The sequence below is a fragment of the Coturnix japonica genome, chromosome 4 (genome assembly GCF_054131305.1).
Source record: "Coturnix japonica strain WE chromosome 4, WE-NBRP24, whole genome shotgun sequence".
In the NCBI taxonomy this organism is placed as follows: domain Eukaryota; kingdom Metazoa; phylum Chordata; class Aves; order Galliformes; family Phasianidae; genus Coturnix; species Coturnix japonica.
Window position 1 is genome coordinate 17,543,160 of NC_140666.1, and position 26,645 is coordinate 17,569,804.

At 39.0% G+C, this 26,645-nt stretch overlaps 1 protein-coding gene across 9 annotated transcripts in view; it reads left to right on the forward strand.

Moving 5' to 3' along the window:
* BRWD3 (bromodomain and WD repeat domain containing 3) overlaps nucleotides 1–24,619 on the forward strand; it is a 50,852-nt gene extending 26,233 nt beyond the window's left edge. For 2 of the 9 annotated variants that reach the window (XM_085544641.1, XM_085544642.1), the window contains 27 exons: nucleotides 931–1,084; nucleotides 1,583–1,717; nucleotides 2,484–2,612; nucleotides 3,025–3,250; nucleotides 3,871–4,041; nucleotides 5,531–5,714; nucleotides 6,196–6,289; nucleotides 6,467–6,616; nucleotides 7,148–7,224; nucleotides 7,806–7,983; nucleotides 8,304–8,420; nucleotides 8,726–8,833; nucleotides 9,964–10,088; nucleotides 10,309–10,391; nucleotides 10,903–11,014; nucleotides 11,284–11,345; nucleotides 11,436–11,591; nucleotides 11,944–12,064; nucleotides 12,444–12,569; nucleotides 12,670–12,751; nucleotides 13,220–13,276; nucleotides 13,773–13,916; nucleotides 14,196–14,348; nucleotides 15,669–15,832; nucleotides 16,431–16,528; nucleotides 17,037–17,195; nucleotides 18,400–20,746. In XM_085544641.1, the coding sequence (XP_085400767.1) occupies nucleotides 931–1,084; nucleotides 1,583–1,717; nucleotides 2,484–2,612; nucleotides 3,025–3,250; nucleotides 3,871–4,041; nucleotides 5,531–5,714; nucleotides 6,196–6,289; nucleotides 6,467–6,616; nucleotides 7,148–7,224; nucleotides 7,806–7,983; nucleotides 8,304–8,420; nucleotides 8,726–8,833; nucleotides 9,964–10,088; nucleotides 10,309–10,391; nucleotides 10,903–11,014; nucleotides 11,284–11,345; nucleotides 11,436–11,591; nucleotides 11,944–12,064; nucleotides 12,444–12,569; nucleotides 12,670–12,751; nucleotides 13,220–13,276; nucleotides 13,773–13,916; nucleotides 14,196–14,348; nucleotides 15,669–15,832; nucleotides 16,431–16,528; nucleotides 17,037–17,195; nucleotides 18,400–19,193 (4,159 nt within the window). In that variant the 3' untranslated portion in view covers nucleotides 19,194–20,746. Of the gene's footprint in view, nucleotides 1–930; nucleotides 1,085–1,582; nucleotides 1,718–2,483; nucleotides 2,613–3,024; nucleotides 3,251–3,870; nucleotides 4,042–5,530; nucleotides 5,715–6,195; nucleotides 6,290–6,466; nucleotides 6,617–7,147; nucleotides 7,225–7,805; nucleotides 7,984–8,303; nucleotides 8,421–8,725; nucleotides 8,834–9,963; nucleotides 10,089–10,308; nucleotides 10,392–10,902; nucleotides 11,015–11,283; nucleotides 11,346–11,435; nucleotides 11,592–11,943; nucleotides 12,065–12,443; nucleotides 12,570–12,669; nucleotides 12,752–13,219; nucleotides 13,277–13,772; nucleotides 13,917–14,195; nucleotides 14,349–14,822; nucleotides 14,986–15,668; nucleotides 15,833–16,430; nucleotides 16,529–17,036; nucleotides 17,196–18,229; nucleotides 18,323–18,399 lie in introns of those variants that run through there. The other 7 variants (XM_015860503.3, XM_085544638.1, XR_014945177.1 and 4 more) reach the window with 6 other exon arrangements.
* Nucleotides 24,620–26,645: the final 2,026 nt, after the last annotated feature.

Here is a 26,645-nt window from a genome sequence, read left to right on the forward strand (position 1 = left end):
AAAGAGAGTTGTAGTAAAGCCTTGTTGATCCTGCGCAGACCCGTATGTTTTTCAAATAAACATATGTATAGATGTGTTCAAAACATCTCTTGTTTTCTCTCACCTCTCAGAAAAGTTCTGGTTGTTATTGTCTTATTTTCCTCCGGTCATTAGTATTCATTTTATGGCATGTATACTGTTTTATTTTTGTACTATGAGATAGAGTTAAAGTTATAATGAGTTAATTGAGTTTAAAACATTAAGAAAAAGCACAATATGTAATATGAATGTAAATATGGACATTTGGCAGTTTATAGTATTACGCAGCCATCATTACAAATAACAGACAGTTTATTTTGTGATTTCAGCTACTATTCAGATAAACAAATGTAGGCCACTAATGCTTATTTTACTCACTTGAGGACAAATAGCAGTAGGCAGAAGGTTGATGAGAGGTTTGACGCTGGTTCTTTTCCATAACAACCTTCTTTTCTGTCTAAACACACTTTTAGATTTCTTATTTTAATCCAAGACCTGAGTTGCTTTGCAGAATTTCTTGTAATATATAAATGCATATCCACAGCAGTTATTAACGTTGCATTTTTCCCTAAGCTTTCAGGTAAGAGATGAGTTGTGTTCTTTGTGTTGATGACCGATAAGAAAAAATGTCTTGTAGAAAAAGACTTAATAGAAATGAAAGGAGTTATGGTAGGTGAGGATGGTTATTGAAGAACAGGAGGGAAACTTGTTCTTTTTAAGGAGAGTGAACTATAAATCTTAATGGTACTGAGTATTTTCTGTATCTAGCTTTTGCTACTGCAGAAGCTTCCCTTCCTTCTCCTTAGCCAGTGGTGGCCATGCTCTCCCTAACTTCACATTGATTTAGTGCTGTTAAATGTTTCTGCATGCACTTACTGATTTATTTCTTCTTTAAATTATGAATTTTCTTAGAAACAATGTAGCATCTGGGGAGGACAAGGTGACTAAACTGAAGGTTACAATGGTGGCTTGGGATAGATATGATGCCACTGTCATCACTGCAGTCAACAATTTCCTTCTCAAAGTGTGGAACTCATCCACAGGGCAGCTTCTTCATAGCTTATCTGTGAGTAAAGTTCAAGTGAATAATCCCTAATTGTTATAAATGAACTCTAAAAGTGATTTGAGGCTGAGCAGCAACCTCATGCCTCCTGGTAAGCAATGTTTTATCCTGAAATATGCCGACTGTCTTGTGCTTTTTGGGAGGATGTGTATCATGTGGAAAGGAGCTGATGACCAAAGTGCTGCTAGATCCTGCTGATTGCTGGCTGACAGGGGAGCCTATTTGGAGGCCACAGCTTCTGCCCTGACTAGAGGGCTGCAGCTGTCCTTGATACTGATTTTTGCTTACTTTCCCCTCTCCTTCTGTGCTGAGCTACAGTCTGAAGCAGCAAGTGTGATAACACCAAGCCTCTGACAAAATGTCAGCTAAGTACAGATGCAGTTCTAGTCTAAGATCTAATAAAATGAGCTGTTTTATATACCCTCACACTAAATATTGGCATATTCAGAGATATTATGTGGAGAAACATGACTTTCTTTTTTTACCCTGCTTTTAATGTAGGGTCATGATGATGAAGTGTTCGTTCTGGAGGCCCATCCATTTGACCAAAGGATTGTACTGTCTGCGGGTCACGATGGAAATATTTTCATTTGGGATATAGACAAAGGAACAAAAATTCGTAATTACTTTAATATGGTAAGAATAATCAGGGAAGGAGTTTTGTTTTTTTACATATGCTTAAAACTGGACTTGAGGCAAGAGTACATTTCATCATGGACTTTCTATGAGCAGTGTTACAACAAAATGGGTGGAAAGTTCCTGCATATTGAACAGAAAAACACCTCTTCAGAAAACAACACCCAAATATGTTTACTGTGTGTTTTAAGTGTAGCAGCAAGTCTTCCATGGGATATGCTACATCAGAATATTATCCATTTAGATAGTTACGTATGTGCGAAAGATAGTAATCATTCTCATGGTAGAGCAATGAAAACCTGTAGGTTTCTGTGTTGTAATACAGTGCTGTGGTCTGGGAAACAGTATGGTTGTCTTGTGTGGCATCTATCTTAATCCATGCAGTGTCAGGTCTGTTGGTCTGATTCCACTGCTGAGCAAATGTAGCTGCGCTGCTTCAGTACCTGAGCTAGCTTCCTGGCACCTGAGGCTGTGAAACATGCTGGTATGAAGCTAATACATGTATGAGTTCTTTGCCACTGGCTTGCTCTGTATCTTCCACTAAAATAAATCTAGATTTCTTGTTTCAGAACATACATTAAAAGTAGCATTGAAACTTCAGGGCAAAGAAGTAATTTGACTAAATAGTTGAGTAGAAAAGTAAAAGCAAGTATTGAGTGAGTTGAGTGTTCAAAGAATTAGGATATAGTACTTGATGAAGTACAGCTGAAATATTCTTTCCATAGAGAATACATGGTTTTGAAAGGGATGCTCTGTTTCTATACAGATTGAGGGCCAAGGCCATGGAGCTGTTTTTGATTGCAAGTTCTCACCAGATGGACAGCATTTTGCCTGCACAGACTCTCATGGACATCTGCTGCTATTTGGCTTTGGATGCAGTAAATATTATGAAAAGGTGAGTTAAGTGAATTTTAAGCTCATCTCTCTTGGCCTCATTTTGTCTTAGGAGTAGTTGTGTTAGTTTGTTGTCTCCCCCATGCCCTGGACTAAATACTTATTTAATAAGGGAGCAGTTATTGTTTATCTAAATTAAAAAAAAAAAAAAAAAAAAAGATTTAGATGAGAATCTCTAGACAAGGGAACAAGAAGTTTTCTTTCAATTCACCTTGGCATAATTTACTATTGAATATTTGCATCAAGTCTTGATAATAAAACACAGTTGTGGTAGGCGTCTGTTCTCTGTCATAACATTTCATCTGCTGATTCTAAGTGTAGGAGTTGTGGTATGTAGGTATGGGAGCCATTCCAAAGCTTCACGACAGCTGCAAATGGCTGTTTATTTATTTACTAAATTGCTTTTCTTGCAGATTCCAGATCAGATGTTCTTCCATACAGATTACCGACCACTGATCCGTGATGCAAATAACTATGTTTTGGATGAACAGACTCAACAGGCTCCACATCTTATGCCTCCTCCATTTCTGGTGGATGTTGATGGAAATCCTCATCCCACAAGATTCCAGCGGCTGGTACCAGGGAGAGAAAACTGCAAGGATGAACAACTTATTCCTCAGCTGGGTTATGTAGCTAATGGTACACTGTCTAAATCTTGTGCATAATACATATATTGCACAGTATTGAGCACCGGTTCAGCAGGATGGTACTGTAAAGATTAATTTAGTTTCTTCTGAAACAAGTGGTTTAAAATCAGTCTAGAGGTAGAAGAACAAATGGGGTACCTTCGTGGCATAAAGGAAGCATATGGGATTAACTAGATTGGAGATAAGACAAGGAGACTGCAGTATTCCAAAATCTGTGGACCTCTAAGTACATTTATGGCAGCATGTTTAATCTATTGTCCGGTTGGTCTTGATGTGACTATGTATGTCAGTAAGGAAGAAGCAGGAAAATAAGACAGGCTCTGCAAAATACTGATCTCTGATAGAGGTATTCCACTGTTACCTACTGAAGTACAATTTCTTTCTGATATTTCCAAGTGCTTATTTTTATTTTGTGTGCAAGTCTGTAGATGTAGGTTTTTCTTGTAGATGATCTTCTAAGCTTTGCTTCCATTCTAAGAGCAGAAAGATGGGTTGGAATCAGATAAAAATCCACAGGGCAGACAGCACAACTTAAAATTTGTTTGTTTCTATAGTGTTTGTAAATCAGAAATTAAGCATTTTGTAAGCAGTTGTGACCCTGTTCTTGTTAAGGTGATGGTGAAGTAGTTGAACAAGTCATTGGGCAGCAAACTAATGACCAAGATGAGAGTATCCTTGATGGGATGATCAGAGAGCTACAGAGGGAACAGGATCTGAGACTAATTAATGAAGGAGAAACTCTTCCAAACCCTCCACTGAATAGATCTCACTCTGTTAATGGAGGTAAGTTTCCCCTCTTTACCTCTATCATTTCTTTAGGTAAAGAGCAGTGAGATACTAATCGATATGTGTTCAAGTTTGTGTTTTAGGACTTTGTCTTTGAGGACACTTTCTTTTGTTCTTTCGCATATTACTAAGCTATCTGGGGCACTTGCTAATGCTGTCAAAGGAGTTAAATGTGGAAGATGCAGCCAATCACCTTACTAACTGGGCATTATCTGATTAATTACAACTGTTAATGTGTTAATTCCATTATAAACCACTTCTAAAAATAAAGTTCCCTATATTATCTCGATGTCCCTTAATCACTATGGAGATGATACTTTCTAACTGAATAATGTCAAGTTAACAGTATGTAATTAGAGAATGCCAGTGGAATACATTGTTGTGACAGGCTAATGGCTTCCTTGTGCAGCACAAATGCTAAAGCTGAGCATCAGTGTTTATAAAATAAACATGTCTGCTCTGTCTTAGTGTTTCCCGAGGAAGCTTGAGGTTGTTCTCCTGGTGAGTGTTCTGCTATTGTGACTGTATTTTTAATATGCAAAGTGATGAAAAATTTAAAGCAAACTCAGTCGGATATGAACAGCTGACTGTGAAGCAGCTGACTGAGTGCAGTTGTCATAACAGAGCAGATGCAATGGACTTGTGCTGCAAGTCATTGAAAATATATACATCACTAATAGATTAATTTTAGGTTAAATGATTTTACTTTTGTATTAGAAATTCCTGGCACATCTTAAATTGATAGATATGGAGCTTAAATGCAAGAAGGAACAAGAAAAATATTACTGGAAACTGCATTAAATACACTTTCACTTTGATCTGAATTGGTGTTGCCATGAATGTTGCTTAGCAGGCAGCTTCAATTCACAGGAAGTCCTTTCTGCTTCTTATGATAGGCTAATGTGTAATCCCAGTCCTTAGTTGTATTGGCAAAATATGTACAGATACCCCTGTGTTTGTGTGAGAGGGAATTTCCATGCCTGAGAGAGTAGAAATGAGTTTAGTTACTTTGCAGTACTGGCACTGTCAGTGTTTTTTCCCACATGAACTGACCCATTTGTGTGAATCAGTTAGAATGTATATGAAGTGATTTATATTTTAATAGCTGAATATCTCTGTGGAGATTCAGTTTGTGGAGATTCAATTGTGTAAATTCAATTCTTTTTCATGCTGTTAGCCATATTTAGGCATGTAGGAATTGTTGATGCTTTCCCAAGTAATGAGATAAATTAAGGCAGTGACATAGTTGTGTTTTCTGCTTGCCACAGAGATCTCTAAGGTGTTGCAAGCCACAGTGATACTACAGAACCAAATGCATCTGCAGTAGTCTGCAGTCAATATGTAAAAACCTTCATCTGAATCAAAAGACAAAGCAACCTGACATCTAATTAGCATTTCAAAAAGATGTTTTACAATCATTAAGCTTTAAATTCTGGGTTTTATTGATTGCTCATAGAAGTGAAGAAAAATCTTTTTACCCCCTCAGCTCTTCGAAGTCCAGCCTTGGAAATTGCATCTCCACCAAATGTTGGTCTCCGGAGAAGTGGTCAGATTGAAGGGGTCCGGCAAATGCATCACAACGCTCCCCGAAGTCAGATGGCAACAGAGAGAGATCTTATGGCATGGAGCAGAAGAGTGGTGGTGAATGAGCTTCCTCCAGGCATCAGCAAGTAAGAAGCCAAATGAGACAGGAAAAGAAGATTAAATTGTATGATGTTTAGTGGTTCTTCCATACACCTCATGTGGGTTTTAAAAAATGATTTTTCAGAAATAATTTCAGTTTTTTGGGGATTTGTTTGAAAATTCACATAGTAGAATTGGAATAGTGGTAGCTTCTGCTTAAGGTTTAAGAATAGTAATTCTTTCTCCTTTCAATTAAATCTGTTTTCAGTGTTTCAAAATATACATTTTTCCATTTTAATTTCAATCTTCTGATTCTTCTGTCTTTCTGAAGCTTTGTTTAAAAGCAAACCCCACATTAATTGTAATACATTTCAGTTTCCTTGGAGTGAAATATACATGAATGCTGTTAGGAGGAGCTGTGCCCAGATTTCTTGTAGCAAGAGACACAGAAGTATTTTAATTTATAGAGAGATTATTGAGTATATAACGATTTAGTGAATAAAATGGATGTTTCCTGTGTATAATTAGGGTCCAGGAAGAATGTCGAGCTGCCAAAGGTGAAATTGAAATCGGTTTATACACTGTTGAAAAGAAGAGAAAGCCATCCCATACCTTACAACGGGTGAGCAACCATGAGTCTGTAAAAGATGTCTTGTCAATTCTAAATCAAGGTTTCCTGGTTGGCACTTGTAGATGGGATAGAATTTATAGTCACTTTAAAAAGACGTCTTTTAACTCCATAATTCACTACTGAATATGTACTCGTTTTCTTTTTGTCTCCCCTCTCATGTGATTAAAGAATGATTACCAGCCAGGAAGTGGAAGATCTTTGAGAAGGAACCAGCGCAAACGCCAGCATGCATACCAGACCCGCTCTACAATTGAGCACAGTCAGCAAGGAGCAAGTCAAAACTCACGTGCAAGGGAAGAGTCAGACAGCTCCTCAGAGGTCTGATGTGTCATGCAATTCCTCCCAAATGTAGTATATATTTATATATATATATGTATACATGTAGTGTATATTCTAGGTCAGATTCAGTACTTAAATTTCATCTATGTCTGCAGACTGTTGTTGAAAGAGATGTTGGTATTAATCATTGATACTGACAATAGAAGAACTTAAAATATACCAGATTATGTTTAACTATTTCTCAGTAGAGTTACATGCAAAGTAAAGAGAGACTGAGTATTGTAAATGCACTGAACATACAGAATAGCTATAAGGACAGGTGATGCCAAAATTTATTAATCAAGCACTTAAATAAGAATTCATTCTATGGTGCAAGTACTGTTAAAATTCTCACCAGTAATTACATAAGTATCTAGCATAATAATAAGATAAAGAAAGAAATTGTGAAATTATTTAAATTAGTCCTTAGCTACAGTGCTTTCCTCAAGTAAAGCAGACTGTATAACTTGTAAATAAAAATGGTACATGTAAAACTTTGTCCCAGAGTGAAACCTTTTTGTTTTAATACAGGAAGATGAGACAGCTGGCACAAGTGATGCATCTGTGGATGATCCTGTGGCAACGTGGCAAAGTGACAGCAGCTCCAGGTAGATTTGTTAGCCTCTTTATTAAGTAATTTGAGTAAGATAAGTAGGACGTTTGCTTTGATATTGTGCAATGATTGCAAGTTCAGGAAGAAATGTTACTGAGTAAACCTTGCAAAGATACAGTTTTGTTACACTGTATGTTTCAGTAGTTAACTTTTCCCTTGTTAATATGTACAAATTCCACAGTCTCTTTCTTAATGCTGTGCTTTCATGACTGAAAAGGACATGAGCTAATACAGATACTATGTTTTATGCGGGTATTACAATTGGAAACGTACTTTCAAGAGATTTTCTGATTATTTTCCACACAATTAAGTCACTTCTTATAAAGGCAGTCTATGAATCAGTGAGGTATTTAGAATAAGTACCGAACAGAATTCTTAGATTCACCAGGATTTTTCAATTGTTAAAATAATCTGCTAAGATATTCCTTAACTGTTCTTTAAGAGAGTGGAAATGTGCCTTAATCCTGACTCCTGTTTCACATAACCAGAAAAACAGGTTGAAGGTTTGGACGTTTCATTCCATTGTGTGAAAACTGAAATGCTATTTTCTTTCTTACAATTTTATGTTATCTACAGTGATTCATCAAGTGAATATTCTGACTGGACAGCGGATGCTGGAATTAATCTCCAGCCTCCAAAGAGACAAACAAGGCAGGCAGCTCGGAAAATCTGTAGTAGTTCTGAAGATGAAAATGTGAAGGGAACAAAAGGAGTGGAGCAAAAACGAAGGAAACTAAAACAACCTAGAAAAAAGGTTGGCATTCTTAATTTGAGAGCCTTTTTTACTTCATAAATATGCATTTCTTTTTTTAAATTGTTTATGTTTTTCCTAATAATTGTTAAAGAAGACCGGCAGTGTATTTTAAAAGAAACATAGCCTCTTTATTTATGAACATCTTAATCTTCTGTTTTATTGATAATGAATGTTTCTTACCATCTGTGAGTTGGATTTTTGGAGGGTTCCAGCGTTTGATTTTGCCCTCTGTAGTTATCTTTAGATTGTGCTTTATAATCTGGTCTTGTATACTATGCCACAGTAATTGCAGCTTTTGCTCTAAATTTAATATATTTAAGAAACCAAGCGGTCTGCTTTCAATGGAAGGGGAACCCAGTGAAGAGTGGCTGGCCCCACAGTGGATTTTGGATACCATACCCCGCCGCTCACCATTTGTGCCACAAATGGGAGATGAGGTAATGCCGACTGTAGCAGTCTTTAAATTCCCATCTAGGCTGATGAACTTTTTTCTTTTGGTTGGCTCTATGAAATTTAGCTTTCAATGACTTGTGGTCAAGATAGCTGACTTAGGGAAGCAGATGTTTACAGGTAGCTGTCTTATGTCCCTTTATATGCACATGCAGTTTCTGAATAGAAAGAAGAATTGTTTGTGCATTTTCAAACAAATCTGTATGCTTTGTAATGATCTCAGTTTTGAAAGTCTGTACAGGAAAAAAACTATCAGTAAAATTAACTTTTTTTTTTTAAATTCTCATTTAAGATCATATACTTCAGGCAAGGCCATGAAGCTTATGTGCGGGCAGTAAGAAAAGCAAAAATTTACAGTATTAACATGCAAAAACAACCATGGAACAAAATGGAACTCAGGGTAAGTTAAATGGATACTTCAAAGTGCTCAGTGTCCCTGTAGTGTTATCTTGGCATTATAAGCCAGTATGAGAGTGTTGGACTAGATGGCTGCCAGGGGTCCCTTTTGCATTTCTATTTCTTTTCCCTCTTAACTCTCATTCAAGCAGAATTCACCCCACAAAAAGATGTTTATAGTTCTATCAGTGCTCTGCAATGATCTGAACATTTAGATAGTATCATTGTTTTAAATGTGATTGCAACAAGTAAGTAAAGATCTTAATGCATGCACAAGCTTCCTTGAACAAGATGTAGTTAAACATATAGTTGTGTATGTTCTTAAATCATGGAAGAGTTAGACATTATACTACAACATGTTTTAACAGAATAAAAGTATTGTAGATTGTTTAGCTAGATATTATGCTTACAGAGTTCTATGTTTTCTTAACCTTTTTACTTTGAATTACTGAGTCCAGTGACACCAAATGCTCAGTGTTTTCATATTATGTTTTGCTTTGTTTAGATTTCATATCTAGTAAAGAGCACAAATAAGTGTTAATATTCATATGCATATTAAAAGAATTGCTTTATTGGAAAAATATCCTGACATTAGTGCTAGGTACAAAGTGATTCCACCTGTAATCTTCAAAGACATCACCAGGATGCCTTTCAAAGAATAAGGAAATGCTTTTTCACTTAGGATACCCATTTGAACACCTGCTTATGGTTGACAAGATGTGATTGTACAAAGCTAATACTGAATTTTCTCTTCAGAAGTAAGAGTTTCCTTTTCAATCCCCTGTATGTTGCTATACAAGGGTGAGAGGCCTTGGCTTTAGTCAGGAATAACCCCTGGTGCCATCAGTGTAGTTGAAACAGAAAGTAGCTTGCCTTAAAATCTTCTCACAAAAGTTAAGTAAGTTGTGGGCGTCTTGCTCAGAGCCTTGGTGTATTTGTGAACATCTTTTCAGTTTTCTTTTTAAGGAGACTGATTAATTTTTAGTTTTTGGTCAAGTAAACTTTTATGGGTGAATTTATCTGGGCTGCAAAGTGGAAACATTTATTTGTTGTTTATAGGTTTGGTTCCTTAATGTGGATGTTTCTGTTGTAAGCGTGTTAAAATGCTGTTGTTCTGTGCACATTGATTGACAGGAACAAGAATTTGTGAAGACTGTAGGAATTAAATATGAAGTTGGGCCCCCTACACTTTGCTGCTTGAAGCTCGCATTCCTAGATCCAATCACAGGCAAAATGACAGGAGAATCATTTTCCATTAAGTGAGTAACTGAAATTCTGATGGTGTTCTTTAAGAAATTTTCTTGAGGCTTGGAAGCTTCCCCCATTTTTCTTTCTTCTCTTTCAAGATATGATGGCATGAATTCTTTATTATACCAAACATGAAAAGAAAATGCATGAATGTTTGTGTTTGGAGACTGTATTGTACATGTGACACAATGCTTGTGAGTAACAGAAGTAATATTTTTCTATTTCACAAAGGTATCATGATATGCCGGATGTTATTGACTTCCTTGTGCTGCATCAGTTTTATAATGAAGCCAAAGAGAGGAACTGGCAAATAGGTAATGACTTCTACTTCCATGTTTTGCAGTTTCTTTGCTTGCTTAATAGGCTGAAAATTGGTGGTTGTGTTTTTCTGAATTACTGTGAATATCTCAGACATTGAAATGAGGGTAGAAGTGCTTACATCACAACAAATCCTAATGTTTAGGTATACAAATTCTTTTTCAAACAGTGTTTATCCTAACGTAAAATAATCTTACTAAATACTCCGTTAATAGTTTTACTTTGTGGTGAAAATTCTAGAAGATTATAAGTTTTATTTTGTAATTAATTTACAAATCTTGTGTTTTGTAACTCCCTGATACTCCTATGGCACTCCCACAGCCTGGCTTTTTAGAGCCAGGCTTGTGATTTGTAAGATGATGTGCAGCATCTTTATAACATGATGCAAAAAGACTGTGTCACACTTGATACTGTTGTGATCACTGGAAACTTTATTTGCTGTTTACTACAATTCCTGTAACAGAAAAGAGAAATGATAAATACTGCAAAAGTCCTTTTTCCTTATAGGGGATAGGTTTCGCAGTATAATAGATGATGCTTGGTGGTTTGGAACTGTGGAGAGTCAGCAGCCTTTTCAGGCAGAATACCCTGATAGTTCCTTCCAGTGCTACTCTGTTCAGTAAGTAATTACATAGTTGTAATATATCAGACATGTTTACGTGCTCGGTGTATACTTCAGGAACTTGGATGCTTTTTTCCATTTAAATATATAATAAGCTGCTTTTTTTTAAATGTATTTAATGATTATCTTATTCCTAAAGCAACACTTCTATCATAAATACCATCACCGTGAATGCATGGGAGGAAAAATACTTGTTATTATATTAAGTCAGATGAAAAATGAAATAATTTATGTATTTGACTGTGTTTTATCTTTATTTTTAAAAGCTGGGACAATAATGAAAGAGAGAAAATGAGTCCGTGGGACATGGAGCCAATTCCAGAAGGAAGTAAGTATGTCTTGAATTCATATCCGTATGTAAAGAAAACAGTTTTGTGTCACTGCCAGTACTCACTGTTATTGAATTCTTCATATTTAGCTGCTTATCCAGAGGAGGTTGGTGCTGGAGTCCCTGTGACTCCAGATGAACTGACAGCTCTTCTCTACAAACCCCAGGAAGGAGAATGGGGGGCCCATTCCAGAGATGAAGAATGTGAACGAGTAATTCGGGGAATTGAGCAACTTCTTTCTCTTGGTATGTCTGGTGAGAAGTATTAAGGATGTCAGTGTGGCTACACATGACTGGATAGTAGATAAGGTGCCGTGCTGGGAATTGTTATGAAGTATTCAAAAAGTTCTTAGCTAAATAATTGATAAGACTCTGTTGAATGTATGTGGTGTCCATGTATTATTTTTGCTGAATTCTTAGAAAGGAAACTCAGAAGGTATTATAAGGCATCTAGTTATTTCACACTTAGAATCACAGAATGGCCTGGGTTGGAAGGGACCTCAAGGATCATGTAGTTCCAACCCCCATTAGTTATTTTATAACTTTCCTTCTGGTATCATGAGATGTTACTGAATTACTTCGATCTTTTGTCTTTCAGATATTTCTAATCCCTTTGCTGTTCCAGTGGACCTTAGTGCCTATCCCATGTATTGCACTGTAGTTGCTTATCCAACTGACCTCACCACAATCAGGAGGAGACTTGAAAACAGGTTTTATAGGTCAGTTTGTTTCTTTTCTTGTCTGTAATCTTCTGTAGACTATTTGAGCAAAGTATTTTTAGCTAAATAACATGCAATGCCACTTAGGCAACATATTTGGTAAACTGAAAGCATGAAGTGAGATTCTGTTTGACTTTGTAGAAAGTACGTCATGATGATCATTTCTTTTGGCCACAAAACCTGCACACTTAATGGGGCAGTAAGCGGTGTCTGAACAGAAACTTCTTACCCCTCTGGTTCTGGCAACCTGTTTCCTGTGTACTTGAATTACTCAATTCTTTTTATTTATTTATTTAACTCAGAATATCTACTGATATCAGAAGGTGAATGGTGTACCCCTTCTTCTCCTTCCCTTTCATTTTTGTTGGTTTTGTTTCAGGAGGATCTCTGCACTGATGTGGGAGGTACGATACATTGAACACAACGCCAGGACTTTCAATGAGCCAGACAGTCCTATAGTCAAAGCAGCCAAAATCGTTACAGATGTGTTACTTCGCTTCATTGGGTAGGCATTTTATTTTGTTTTTTGTCATCTTCACAGACCTGATGTCCTGAGTTTCTAAGAAAATGAATTATATATTTTGACATTTCCTATTGCTCTACAGGGATCAGAGTTGTACGGATATATTAGATATATATAATAAGGTGAAAGCAGAAGACCTGAGCAGTACCGATGAGGAGGAAGAGGTAAGACCATTAAATATGATTGTGAGAACTTATATTTTTAAATTCAGTATCTGGAAAAAGTTACAGGATTTAATGTAAGAGACTACATGAAGTCAGAATACGCTCAGTACAGCTGCTCTTGGCATGAGCATTTAGGCAGAGGTATGTCACTCAGCAAGACTGAGACTTAGCTGAATTCTCAAGAATTGAAGACAAGCCACTAATATTTCTCAGATGTTTAGATGTAATTTCTATGGAAGCAAATTTGGATTGGAAAAGAGATGTAGTGTTTTTTCTGCCTTTTTTCTACTTTCTACTCTGAAGTTATGTAACTTGTGATTTGAAACTGGCTTCTCTCTTGCTCTAAACTGTTTTTTCATTGAGTAGTTTGTAATTGTATTAGCTGTTATTTTGTTTTAACCCTCCTTGTTTCCATTGCTCTGTGTGCACAGAAGCTTTCATGTGTGTAATCATCACCTTTTCCTTTAGGTGGCAGAAGTAGATGTAGATTCAGATGCTCCAGGAACTTCCTCTGGAAAACGACGAGTGAGTAAATCTTTCTGGTTGGTTTAGCTTACAAAGACAGGTAGAACAGGTACTGAAATAGTCACTTAGTTCTGAAATAGTTTATATCTTTCATCAGCCTATAGTTGGTAGTTCAAACTGTGTGAATTCAGTTCACACAAATGTCAGTGCTGCCAGATTAAGGATGTTGCTGAAGAATCTTGTTTGTTTGTTTGATCTGAAAGATATCTAGAACAAATGCAATCAGAACTGAGGGAAAAGTGACAACAGTAGCAGGCTGGAATCGGAAATACTGCGTGCTTTGTATGGATTTGAGTAATTATCTATTGCCAGAAAAAGCATTTATCTGTATTTTTTATACTGCTTATTGCTGTGCCATTAGTTATGCTTTAACTTCTTGCAGTTCTGTTTTTAATTATGGAAATGTACTTCAAATCAGAACACTAGTAAAGTAATAGGAACTTAAAGTGAAAATTCTGAGTATTTTGAAAGATGATTGAATATATCTGTTTCCCAGCAGGTAAGACGACGAATAAGAAGGCAGCCCATGAAAGGAAGTCCTGACGCTTGGAAAGAGCAATGCAAGCAGTTGTTAAATCTGATTTATGAAAGAGAGGACTCTGAACCTTTCAGGCAGCCAGTTGACCTCTTCTCTTATCCTGTAAGTACAACTTCCACACTCAAAATTTTAATTAGCCAATGTTCATCCTTTGGCAAAGTTCCACATTGAACATGTTTCCAGTCTTCCCCTTTATGAACTGGAATGATCGTGTTCAGTGCACTGATGTTTTCAGAGAATTAGCTTCAGTAATTCTCAAATCTCTGTCCTAGGTGGAAATAATTACCTAACAGCCGTTGTTGTAAGCTATAATTTAGATGTTTTCAGTTGTCTGCCATGGACATTGTTATTATCAGCCTTCATTCTTGAATGTTCTTATAGGATTATCGAGATATTGTTGACACTCCTATGGACTTCAGCACTGTGAAAGAAACCTTGGAAGCAGGGAATTACACTAGTCCCTTGGAATTCTACAAAGATATTCGTTTAATATTCTGCAACTCTAAAGCTTACACTCCTAATAAAAAGTCTCGAGTAAGTAAAAATTTAAAGTTGTTCTTTACAAATACCTTGGCCTTGCATGAATAAAGTATGTGAAGGATGAAAGGTGGGTTGGGGAAAGCTCTGAAGATAAAGACTAATAATTTTTGCTTGCTTGAGAAGAGAGAATATTAGTAGAGTTGCAATAAGACCGATAATTTGAGGGTGTTTTATATGTGCTTGATGTCAGATTAAGTTTGGTGGTGCATTATTTACTGCTGTGCACCCCCTGGGAAACTTCCCTGTGTATTTATAACTGAACAGCTTGTGAGTCAACTCCCAAATTACTTTAATAAAGTGGTCCATCAATATCCATTTGCTTAAATGCTGTGAAGTGCCTCAATGGGGTGATCGCTGTGGGAGGGCTGGGGCACACAGCTGGGCCTTCTGCCACTGTAGGTTCATCTACTGCCAAATGTGTGTCAACATCCTGAGGTTTTGTAGTCTGTTTTACTGTCTTGGCAACAGCATCCCAAGTGGAGGCAAGAAGGGCAGGACAGTACATGCCAGAGCTAAGGAGACATTGCTGCAATGTAAGAGCCAGGGGACAGGAATTAAGTTGTGTGAATGGAAAGAAAACTCCTTGTCAAAGAAGTTTGGTATTCAGAAAGACTGCAAGAAATGGGAAGAGGTATAAGATATTGATACTGTTGTCTTGATGGTATTTATGTGACATCCTTAAGACTGTATGCAACAGAAGAGTGTAGACATGAGAAAGAAAATAAGTTTCATTTCTGTATGTGCTCAGTTTGAACTGTGAGTTTACACAATTATAAATAAAAAAACCATTCAAAGTAAAATTTTGAACAGAATAGTCCGAAATACAGTCAGAGAGACACGAGTGAATTTAGGAATGGGGGTAGTCAGAGGTGTGGCCTAGAAAGAAAACAAAGAAGTAGATTAAAGATTTTGATACCTGACTTATAAAAATTAGGAGTGAAGACACTTCAGGTAGCTTTACTCTGCAGCTCTAAAGGGATGAGTGAAAGGACTCTTCACTAGGGAATTATAACCAGATGCTTAGATGAGGGGACAACAGAGTTGCTGGGTTTTTTTTCCCCCTTGGTACTTCAAGTTATTTTATGGATTGCTTCCATGCTTTATGGTGATTAAGAAAGGAGGATAAACACTTTCTGTCATAAGAATAAACATATATCATGAATGGAAATTGTCTGTAAAGAGCTTTCTAGTTGTAGTAACCATGAACCTTTCCTTTGCACTGAGAAGCTGATGTATGGGCAGTTTTTTATACTTTTTTGCTGATCTTCCATTTAGTGAAATTCTATTAAGTATGGCCATGCTTTCTCACCCCAGATTTACAGCATGACACTTCGACTATCTGCCTTATTTGAAAATCATATGAAGAATATCATCTCTGAGTACAAGTCAGCAATGCAATGCCAGAAGAGGAAAAGGCCCCGGTACCGAAAACGACTAAGAAGCAGCAGCAGTTCACCCTCAACTAGCAGAGCCTCTAGGTAACGTAATACTAGTAAACTGTGCTGTCGGTATCATTTGAGATACGTGATAACAGCAGTAGACAAACTTTTGTAAATAGGCAGCCAGTGATGGTATTGCTTGTTTCTTGATACATTTGTTCTTTTGGATGGTGAAGTCATGAGCACAAATTCCATGCCAAATTCTGTTAACTGTAAGTCTGTGTTATTATAAGTAATCCCTATGGATAAAATGAAAAAGCAAATTTATTTTTGCTGTAATTTAGTAAAGGTTGAAAAAGTGCTGTGTTCACACTTCCTGTATGATACATTATCTACAGAAACTGAGTGTTCCAGTTTCAAAAGGAAAGAGTAAAAAAAACAAAAACAAAAAACCAACAACAACAAAAAAAACCCTCGCATGTCTTGCTCTTAAATCTGAAATGCTTTTATCAAACAGGATGTTGTAACTGTGTTTAGTGTTACTACATCTTCGCAAGCGCTGAGGGGACAAAGATCATTTGTGTTATGACTTCAATGCAAAAAAACCCAACAAACCGACATCTTGCAGGGAAAATTATTGTTATTGATTCCTTTGGTATTAACAATTTTATCTCTTTGGGATGTTTTGTGTCTTCAGTCCAAAAGGGAAACAGAAGCAAATGAAGATTCAACCTAAAACCAACCAGAATACCTCATTGCCTTTGACTAGGACCAGCTCTTCAGTTTCATCTCATGGTGAGAAGTTTTCTAATAGGCATCCTTTCTCCCCTAGCAGCTTGTCTGCAGAATGATGAAAAAGCTTTAGGATATTTAATATTCAGTTTAAATGTATTCACGAGACACGTGCAAAACTTACCTGTTGAACAAGCAAGCAGCAAAGTCATGTAAATACGTGGTCTGTAGATCATGTTAGCAGAACATGACCCTCTGTTTGTTGGTAAGTTATTGATAAGGTTCAGAGAATAAGGTAACTTGGCCTGTCCTTGCTAAGAATTAATTGAGCTTGGACTTCCTGTACATAGGCTTCCTTCATGTGGCAACTACAAGTACATTAAGTTACTTTGGGTTACCCTGTGGAAGAATCTATGTCTCTTCATGACTGGAGAGGCAGCTTGGTAAGACTAACCTCCTGACTTTTAGGCCACTAACTAACTACAGAACTTCCCAAAATTATATATGTATTTCAAATGTATAAATAGAGAATGAAAGATACTCTGTTGAGCTAGTGGTGTCCCATTTTAAGTTTCAGATACAACAGAGGAACCTCTGGGTTCAGCCACTGGTGAAGAAGTGGAAGTCCAGCCATCTTCCTCAGGCTCTAATGCACAGAACCGAAGTGGAGGTACCATTGATCCAGGGAAAATTAAACCAGTCAGAAGTAAACTGACACCAGTGAAACAAGGTGGGACATAACTTTTTTATTCCTTCCATGACTGATTTCACTAGAAATGGAAGCTGGTGCTTCTCGTTGATCTTTTGGTATTCTTGCCTGGGTCTAATATTCTGTAGCCCCAACCGATACTCTAAGTAATTTAGCTTATTACTTGCAGTTCTTGTTGTCTGAACGGTGGCATGCACATAATGCTACATGTAATTCAGTGGAGTCCTTTAAAATTTCTCCTGGTGGAAAAGCTTGATTGTTCCTAAATGTCTTGAGAAGTACAGTTTCATCAAGAGTGACAAAAAGGCAAAAAAAAGCTGAAAGAATCTCCACCCCAAAACCTTATCCTTTTAGTAATCAAGTTGAAATGGATGATAAATAAAATAACTCCAATTTAAAAGATATATATTTTTATTATATTTGAAATGAGGAGTGATAATTAAAAGTGGAAACAGTCTGAAACCTTCACTGTTTTGTCTTTGGGGTTCATCAATCAGAACTTTCACTGAGGTAGGCATTGAGTGAGCATTGGTTGATTTCTGTAGTCTTTCTCAAGTCCATGCTACTGTGCTATAGCAGTACTGTGTATGGCAGATGAGCTTTTTGTATCCGGTGTGAAAAAAGGTATTTACAAACCTGACAGTGAAGAGTAACCCTAAAAACAACTTTGGTCCCAAGACAGCAAAGCGCTTTACTGTAGTTTTTAATTCAAGGCATTCAGAAATCCCAGTGAGCATTTTTGGGTTGTTTGCTGTTCTGAAATTGTATTTGCCACAAATGCTTTCTGAGCCTTTTGAGAACCTGTTTGATAGGAAACAAGCACTACTTGCAGGCTGCTGCTTTAATGGATATTTTGAGGGGATTGGAATAGATTTTGGAGCTTTTTTTCTTTGGATTTGTCGAAGTGTTGTTAGACATTTGTGTCCAAGCATGTCACTCTGTTCTCCTTTTGTTAAGTGGGTTTGTATTGGACTCTTAGTCAAGGGAGTCTATAGTCTGTGCTTCAGTACGTGATGAACTGTATTTACTTCTGGTCCAATACATTTTTCTCTTAGAAGACCAGTTTGCATACACAAAACATAAAGGTCATCTCTGGTGGCTAGCTCAGAGTTGGATCATCTGCAGAGCATGCCACAAAAACATACGAGGTGCATCCCAGTTTCTGTGGCCCAGTTTAGCTCAAACGTTATTATGATGATAACTGGATGATTTTGTGTTTGCTTAGATCACTCTCCCGATGGACCACTTACAAATGGTGATGGCAGAGAACCTCGGACAGGAGTGAAGAGGAAGCTGATAAGTGCATCAGAAGATGAACATCTAGAGGAGGGAGACGCAGAGGAAGAAGAAAAGAAGAAAAGAGAATTAAAGGAGAAATCTGGTTTGTCTTCATCAGAAAGCGGGGAATCAGGATCTAGTTCAAGTTCTGAAAGCAGAAGTGGCTCTGATTCAGACTCTGAAACAACATCTAGAACAGATCAGGATTACATTGATGGAGACCATGACTACAGCAAAGTTGTGCAATCCAAAAAGCCCAAAAGAAAAATCAAAAGAAAATTCACCAGTGGGAAAAGGACCTGGCAGAGCAGAGGGACAGGGAGGAGAGGTAGATGGGGGAGATGGGGGAGATGGAGCAGAGGGGGAAGAGGTGGTAGAGGTGGAAGAGGCTGTGGCAGAGGAAGAAGAGGTGGTGGCAGGGGTGGAAGAAGAGGCCGAGGAGGCAGAGGAGCCTCACGAGGAGCCACCAGAGCAAAACGTGCCCGAATTACAGATGACGAATTTGAAACTCTGTTTGGAGGACAGTTTGGTGAAAACGTGTTTGGAGGCCGCTTCAGTAGACCGCCTCGAATCAGGACGAGGAATGAGGGCAGGAGAACTGTCCTGTATAACGACGATTCTGATAATGACAATTTTGTGCACACCGAGGATCCTTTGAACCTTGGTACTTCCAGGTCAGGCAGGGTGCGGAAAATGACAGAAAAAGCCAGGGTCAGCCATCTCATGGGATGGAATTATTGACAGATGAGAAACTTTGGAACAATTTTAAATAGAACTTCAATGGCCTTCTACTGCAGGGATTTTACCAGAAAATCTACCAAGCAAGTTGTGCGGGGACTCCACTCACGTTTCACAGTGGTGCTTTTCCATTATGTCAGTTTGCGTTTGTTTTAAAACTTCAGATCTCCACGCTTCGTTGGTCAAAGCCTTATTCATTAGGCCTTAAATTACAGAAATTCTTCCCCACACACTACGAGTTCATCGCATTAAAGAGGCTTCCAGCTTCTCAATAAGAACGTTACATTTTGAATCATGGTTATGACTTCTCTCCCTTGTTTTGTTTTTGTATTATAGAAATAGCACCTTCTTACAGAGTTTTTATGTGGTTTTTTGCCATAAATCCTTATACACAGTAATAATTATAACTTTTGCACAATACACCAATCCTAAAGGCAGCTATAAAATGTTTACAGTTTCTATATTGTAAGAAGGATCTGGATTATTTTAATCTTCCCAGGCCAAACAGTCGTGAATTGTGCTGAACTGAAGTATGTCCATACTACAGTTATGAGGGTCCTGATGTGCTTTCTATCAGTTCTTTATTCGTGTAAAAAGTGACAAAGGGTTGGTGCCTTGTAAATATGTAGCAAACCTTTGATGTGGTGTGTCCTATGTGTGCATTAACTTTATTAAAAGAGAATACTTGAGAAGTATGAATATCTAGACAAAAGGTGCCAAATGCAAAAGTTACTTGCATCTATTTTCTTTTTGTCCTCTCATATTTTTATAGTATTATTAGAGATTGTGCAGCTAAGTGGTAACTTCAACATTTGAAAGGTTCCTCCTCTTTGAAGCATAACGTGATTTTTAATAGTAGCTTGGCTACCTCTATTTACAACTACTGGAAATTTAAAAGAAAATAGATGCTATTATTCAGTACGTGTTGAAGGAGTGCTGGCAAGAAGGAGCTGTAGAAGGATTGAATTGTTCACCAAGTTGTGTAGTAAAGATATCTTGACACAATGAAAACAAATCTAAGTAATTATCAGAGTTTTCAGAAGCGTAAGGTTTTCAGCAGATGGCAGTTTGTCAGTGCAGATAGGCCAACTGTCTCCCACATGTTTCTGCTGCCACTTACTCAGTGCAAATCTGTGTTTGTTTTAGTTTGCCCCTTGGAGCTGCTGGGGAAGCAGAATAGAACTCTGGTGGCTGGCAGTGCTGGGAAGTTGCTGTTCCATCCTCCACACTGACTCTGGTGTCTCAAGCTTCCAGAAGCGAATTCGTATTGCACTGTCTTGCTGTGATACTGCAGAATGCTAACTTGAAATCGGAAATCATTTTGGTGGTGGTAGTAGTAGTATGTGATGATACGAGGGAAACCTAGAGGCTTTTCTGTGGGTGCCAAACCCAGCGGCCATGAGCAGGTGCTTTGTGTAGGCTGAGCTGGTGGTGGCAGCCTCTTTGCTCAGCAGGGTCTGCTTGGAATGTGTGTAGGACTTTGGTTTTCTTTTGTCTAAAAGAATCTGACAGTTCCAGCTCGGTTGAGTGACTTAGATTACACTGAGAGAAGAAAAGGAAAGAAAGAGATTATAAATCTTTGGTGGAGTTTTTCAATGTTCTTTTTAAAAACAAAACAAACAAACAAAAGCTTTCATCCAGTATCCGTAAGTTCTGTGCATGGCTTGGTCAATGATTCTGGAAAACCTCAGGCAGCAAAGAGTGACCCATGTATATCCTCAAATGCAGAAAGAATTTAGTTTTTGCCTTTCTATATTAAGCACTATCTATTTTATCTCACTTTCCAGAACCTCGTTAGAAACAAAATGACTTGAAAAAAAGGCAAAGTTTTAGTTTTGTGATGGAGGAAAGTATACCCTAAATTGCTCGGAGCATTAGTATGAGTTAATGGTACATTAGAAAAATCACACTTTATCAGCTGTTTTGGATCAGCCATAATCCGTTTCTGAACTTAATTCAGTTGTGTCTTGGTGGAAATATAGTGCAGAGGCACTGCAAGTTCTGTACTGGGCTTTAAAATATAAATAGCTGTCCTATCATCTCTCTCTCATTTTATATATATATATATATATATATGCTTATATATTTATATAAAAAATAATAATAATGTATTATTTCTTTGACTGATGGCTCCTCCTACATATGGTAACCAGGAATAGCACGTTATACATCAGCTCATAGTCAGAGCTGTACCTCTTTTAGATCAGTCCTGTTGAGCTAATGTAAACACTATGGTTTCTGTTCTAAAGCCTGAAAACCTTGAAATGCAGAAGAAATGCTTTCCATATATTTCTGACTGGCCGAAGATCCATTACATATTTATTTTGTGTAGGGGTTGTGCGGGAGATAAATACATGGATTCCAGATAAATCATTTTATAATTTGTGTATTTTAGCGACAGTTAGGATAATATTAAACATATTCTCAAATGTATCTTTTCTATGTAATGAAGTACTGTGAAGATAACAGTGAAGCATCACTTTGCTGTGGCGTAAGTATTAATCATACGTGTTACATGGTTAAGAGCTAGGCAGCAGGGTGTGCTGGAACAACAGAGCTATTGCTTATCTAAAATGAAAACAAAATCCTGCTTTTTTTTTGTGCATGAGAACTTTTCTGTAAGCATGAAGAATAACTTGGTTTTAGAGATGTTATTTTTACTCGGTTTTGTATCTGGATGCGTTCTCTGAGTTGGGCACATGATTCCTCATCGCCTCGTCCTGTGGGATCATTTTAATGTTATGGCATTTTGCATTCTTGCTCTCAAATCCCAGATTCTGCCAGGAGCCACTTAGTGCTGCAGGTAGCCCTGCGGGTAGAGCAGCAGTGAGCTGGTTTAAGCCTTGTGCTGTCTACTCCAAAATTGGACCTAAGAAATAGGTTTGTGAGCCTGGTTATTAGATCCCTGAAGGCTAGCAAGGTGTGTGTGTAGGCCTGGGGCTCTGCTGCTGCTTAATTCTTGAGCTTCTGTGCTGCAAGATGCAAGCAAGGTTTTCTCTAGATAAGAGAGGCCAGGTGTTTTCCAGCTGTGTGGCCCTTCTCCTGAGCACTGGGGACACTGGGCACTCTGGAAAAGGGGCTTCTGCCCCAGGGGTCATTGCAGCAGATCCTTGCCCCCTGCTTTATGCTCTGTGGTGATGGGGCTGAAAGTCTGTGTTCTTGGATTTCTTCTGGCTACAGATCTGCTCTCTGTACCACTCCCACATTTTCCTGGACCAGAGTGTGAATGACCAAGCTCCCTTTGCAGTTCTGATGTGCTGTTGTGTCTCTTTAGCCTGAACTTTACCCACTTCTCATTTTCTGTCATCTTTTGCTTTTCTGCTTGTTGTGTTCCACCCCTCTTCTTTAGCTTCCTGTTAATGACCCATAGGTTATTTATTATACTTTTGGAATTCCACAATCTCAATGGATCTTATTTCAGCTGGGCTGTAAAGGCTTCACTCTTTTACCTCCTGTTTGGCAGATGAACTTTCCCACCACTTCCCATGTTTTTCATACCTTCCTCTCTCTGTGTTAGCACCATTCCCCAGCTGCTGGAGGTGCCTGGGATACACCCATCGTATCTCCTCTTTCTCATCCCTCTCACTGCCTCTCTTATTAATAAAGAGAGAGCACACTGTGCTTGCTTCTGGGCTTGGAGCGATCTTGGGTTATGCTCTCCAGTAATAGAAGTTAGCTGCAGATCAGTAAGCAGAAGTCACTGCCTTGTCCCAGGTGGCTCCACCCTGTGGGTGAACAGAAGCACCGAGAAGTAATTTGTGGATGATTTCCAGTTGCTGAAAATGTTGTACTTTTTGCATATCTTAGTTTTCCCTGAGTGCTCTCTGAAATGTGCGCCTCAGCTGCCACTTCTGCACAAAGCGAGATGAGCCCTGGGAAGAACAGACATTGCGTGCTAGCAAAAAAAAGATGTGTTCAGTTTATAAAACATGGAAAGACAGACTAAAACACATTGCTTTTGACAATGGTGGAGGCTCTGCTGACCTCAGAAAGCAAGATAACCTTGGCAAGCGTTTGGGAATACTTTGGGTGGTGAAGGTTGGGGAAAGCCAAATAGCTGTCGGTGTAGGGATGTCTTGGCAGCCCTGCGGGGCGTTGCTGTGCTGTGTCACGAGTTCCATGTTTTAGTGGTGTGTTTGTGTACCTGCAGATCTTGATTTACTTCTTTTAATCATTATGGCAAGTGTTATGAATTGCTCATTACAGCGTAGACCGAAGGAGCAGTTACCAACCTAAGCAAAAATCTCCATTAGGACCATGGGGAGCCATCATTGTGTTCTTACAAATGTATTATAGAAAATTACTACGCGTGTGCGATAGATAATTTTCAGATATTAGTATATTGGAGGTGTGCACCTTTGGGGGGAAAAAAACAGCAGCAAGAACTCCTTTCTGTACAGTAACAGCCTGCAAACTTCATCTAAAAGTTGTCTTCTTTAGTATTAGAAATACAGAGACCTGCTGGGAGCTTGTACATGTTTAATATGTGAAGTTCAGCCCACAGCAAACGCACACAGCTGTGCTACGGATCCATGAACCTTCCCGGTGGAATTGCTGTCACAGCCTTAACTCTAGTGTTATACAAATGGTGCTTAAATACATTTACGTGCATGGATGTGGGTACCTGATAGAAGAACTCCTTAGTGCTGCGTTGGAGAGTTGCTACTCCTGGGAAATAACTGCAGCCACATTGGTGAACTTCCAGATGTGGAGCTGTCTGGAAAATAGGTAACCTGCAACCTCGTGGACTATTAAGGGCGGCCGCTCCATTCTCGGGCTGCCTTTTGCATTGGCAGCCCTGGGCAAGATGGGACAGGAGCTGCTGCTCTGGAAAACCCCAGCGCTGCCGTTGTGCCCCTCAAAGCGCCTCCTGAGAGCAGCGGCTGCTCGGATGTATTCAGAAATCTCAGCCTGACGGTTAGTTATTCCATAGAAATACCCATAGAGGCTTTTCATTCCTACATGAGTTGTTACAGCAGACTTTGCTTAGAAATACCGCTCCTTACCGCTGGTGTTGGAGCAGCGACGTTCGCCACATTTATGCTCCACAGTTCATGCTCTGGATGACTTAAAATACTCCAAGAATGCACAAAGGTATTAGGATTATATACTTTCTCTGTTGATTTGTTGGTTTGTTTTTATTTTTCAGGTGATATTTATGCCCATATCTTCACATCCGCTATCTCAGGTCCCTTTAAATGAATACTTCAGGGATTTTTGATGCCACTCGTTGGCAGACCAAATGTAATATTTATATGCAATGAGCTGTTAGTTTTTTGTATTGTACAAATGTAAATATTTGTAAAGATTTTTTTTTCTAGAGTTTTTTTTTTTTTTTCTTTGAAGTCACTGATGTAATTTAGGATGTTTCATTTTCCAGCTGTGGGATTGTCTTAATAAAAACAAACAAAAAAGAAGAGAGAAACTGATGCTTTGGTTTGGCATTGCTTACTGAGCAGCTCAGAGCTGAGAGGACAAAAAGCCACTCACAACCCTGAGTTCTTCCTTCTTTAACTGCATCACTTTGTCTTTACGAAGAAGGATGCTTGTATAAATGGTATAGATGTGGATGATTTTAACCCAGTGAAGGGATGGATGACTGCAGGAGGGGCTTAATGGTATAGCAGCTGTGGGCAGGTTGGGTGCTGTGGTTCTTGGGCTGCCAGGGGCACACACAGTGCTTTATTCCTGCTTTAATCATTCCTTGTATGGGTGGAGCTGCAGTGTGTTCATTCCTTCACTCCCCAGGGAAAATCCAGTGCTTCTGGAATATGAAGCAAATTGCGTTTCTGCTTTTGGTGGGGCTCATTTCAGGCAGATGCAGGTGCCTCACCATTTGTTATGTCACTTAGTTACACTCTGCAGTACAATGTAGAAATCTCTCTCTACTAACAGGAACTAACTTCTCTTTTACCTGTGCTGATACACAGCGGTACTGACTTTGGCACTGGGAGCTCCTTCACCTCCATCAAACCATTCCAGCACACAGCTGAAGTGGCAGCATTCTGGAGATTGTTTGGGTTTTTTTTTTCTCCAAAAGAAGCAATTAACGCTTTTTTGATAGCTGTATTATGCGGTCAAAAAGCCCCAAAATGCTGTTTTAACTGCAGTTGGGAATGCATTTGGTTTATTCACAGCAACAAAATGGACTTTGTTTAAGCCGAGGAACGGATGAAAGGCTCTAAAACAGTATTTTTCCTTTGTCTCAGCGCTGCTGTGAAAGCGTTGGAGAAAGGTTTTGTAACAGGCCGTCTATCCACCACCGTGCCCGTGCTGCCACGTAATGCAGTCACGAAGAACAGAGGCTGATTTCCACACTGAGTCACTGCTGGTGCTTTGCTGGGCGCCTCCAGCTGCGGGCAGGCAGGGCAGGTGCGTGGCATCCTGCTTTGTGTGCACAGCAGCTGCGAGCGGGGCAGGGAGCAGCGCTTCCACCAGCCACAAAGCACACGGAGAATAATGCTAAATGACAATCAAATCGTTTCTGATGAAGCACAAATTGCCAGGGAGAAAATGCAGCCTACGTGGAAAAGTGAAGTTTTCAAACTCGCAGAACAGGAGCTCGCTTCAAAACCAGACGCTTGTCGTTTGTTTTCTTGTTCTTGTAGCTCTGGGTCGCAACTGAAAACAGGATGAGGAGTGGGGATAGAGCAGGTGGACCATGCAGTCATGGTGCTGGGGGCAGCCGTACTGCACGAGGTGAGGAAGGAGCTGAGGCTGCGGGTGGGCTCCCATGGAGGCATCCCAATGCAATCCAACGAGGTGCTGAGCCCAGGGCATTGCCCGTGTGTCCCCCTAAATAACTACTTCTCATACAGGGACTAGGCCATTTCGGCATGGAATTATACCACAGGGACCCTCTGTGCCCAACAGCAGCCACAGGCATGGGTGGAGGCGATCAACGGGAAATTGGGAATGGCCCATTCCATCAATGAAAGGGCACAAACTAAAGCAGTTTTAGCTTGTAGTTAATCAGTGAGTGAAGGCACCAAGCGTAGCACCATCTGTCTGTCCATCCATCCATCTGCAAATCTATCTGCTGGTGGCCACAGCTCAGCGCACAGAGCAGAGCTGAACCTGCTGCTCAGTGTCACCCCAAGCTGATGTCTTACCAACAGCCTCTGGTGTAATTAAAGTATTTTATGGATGGCGATGGTTGTGTTAATTAAACGCTGCTGATTATTATTATTAAATAATGAAGCTCATTAGCCTGGGCTGTGCAGCGAGGATGTTAAGCACCCGCGGATCCACTGCTCCCACCCTGCACCCGGCCACCTTCGTGCTGAGGCGTGGGGCTATTTTCACTTATATGGGCAGCAGTATTGAAATGGAGAACATTGTAACACGGTGGAACATCCATATGCATCTGCTTGGGGTCGCTTCTGATTCCTTTATAACGCTCCATAGACACTGGAAAATGCAGAAATCCAGCACGCTCCCAAAGGGAACATTTTT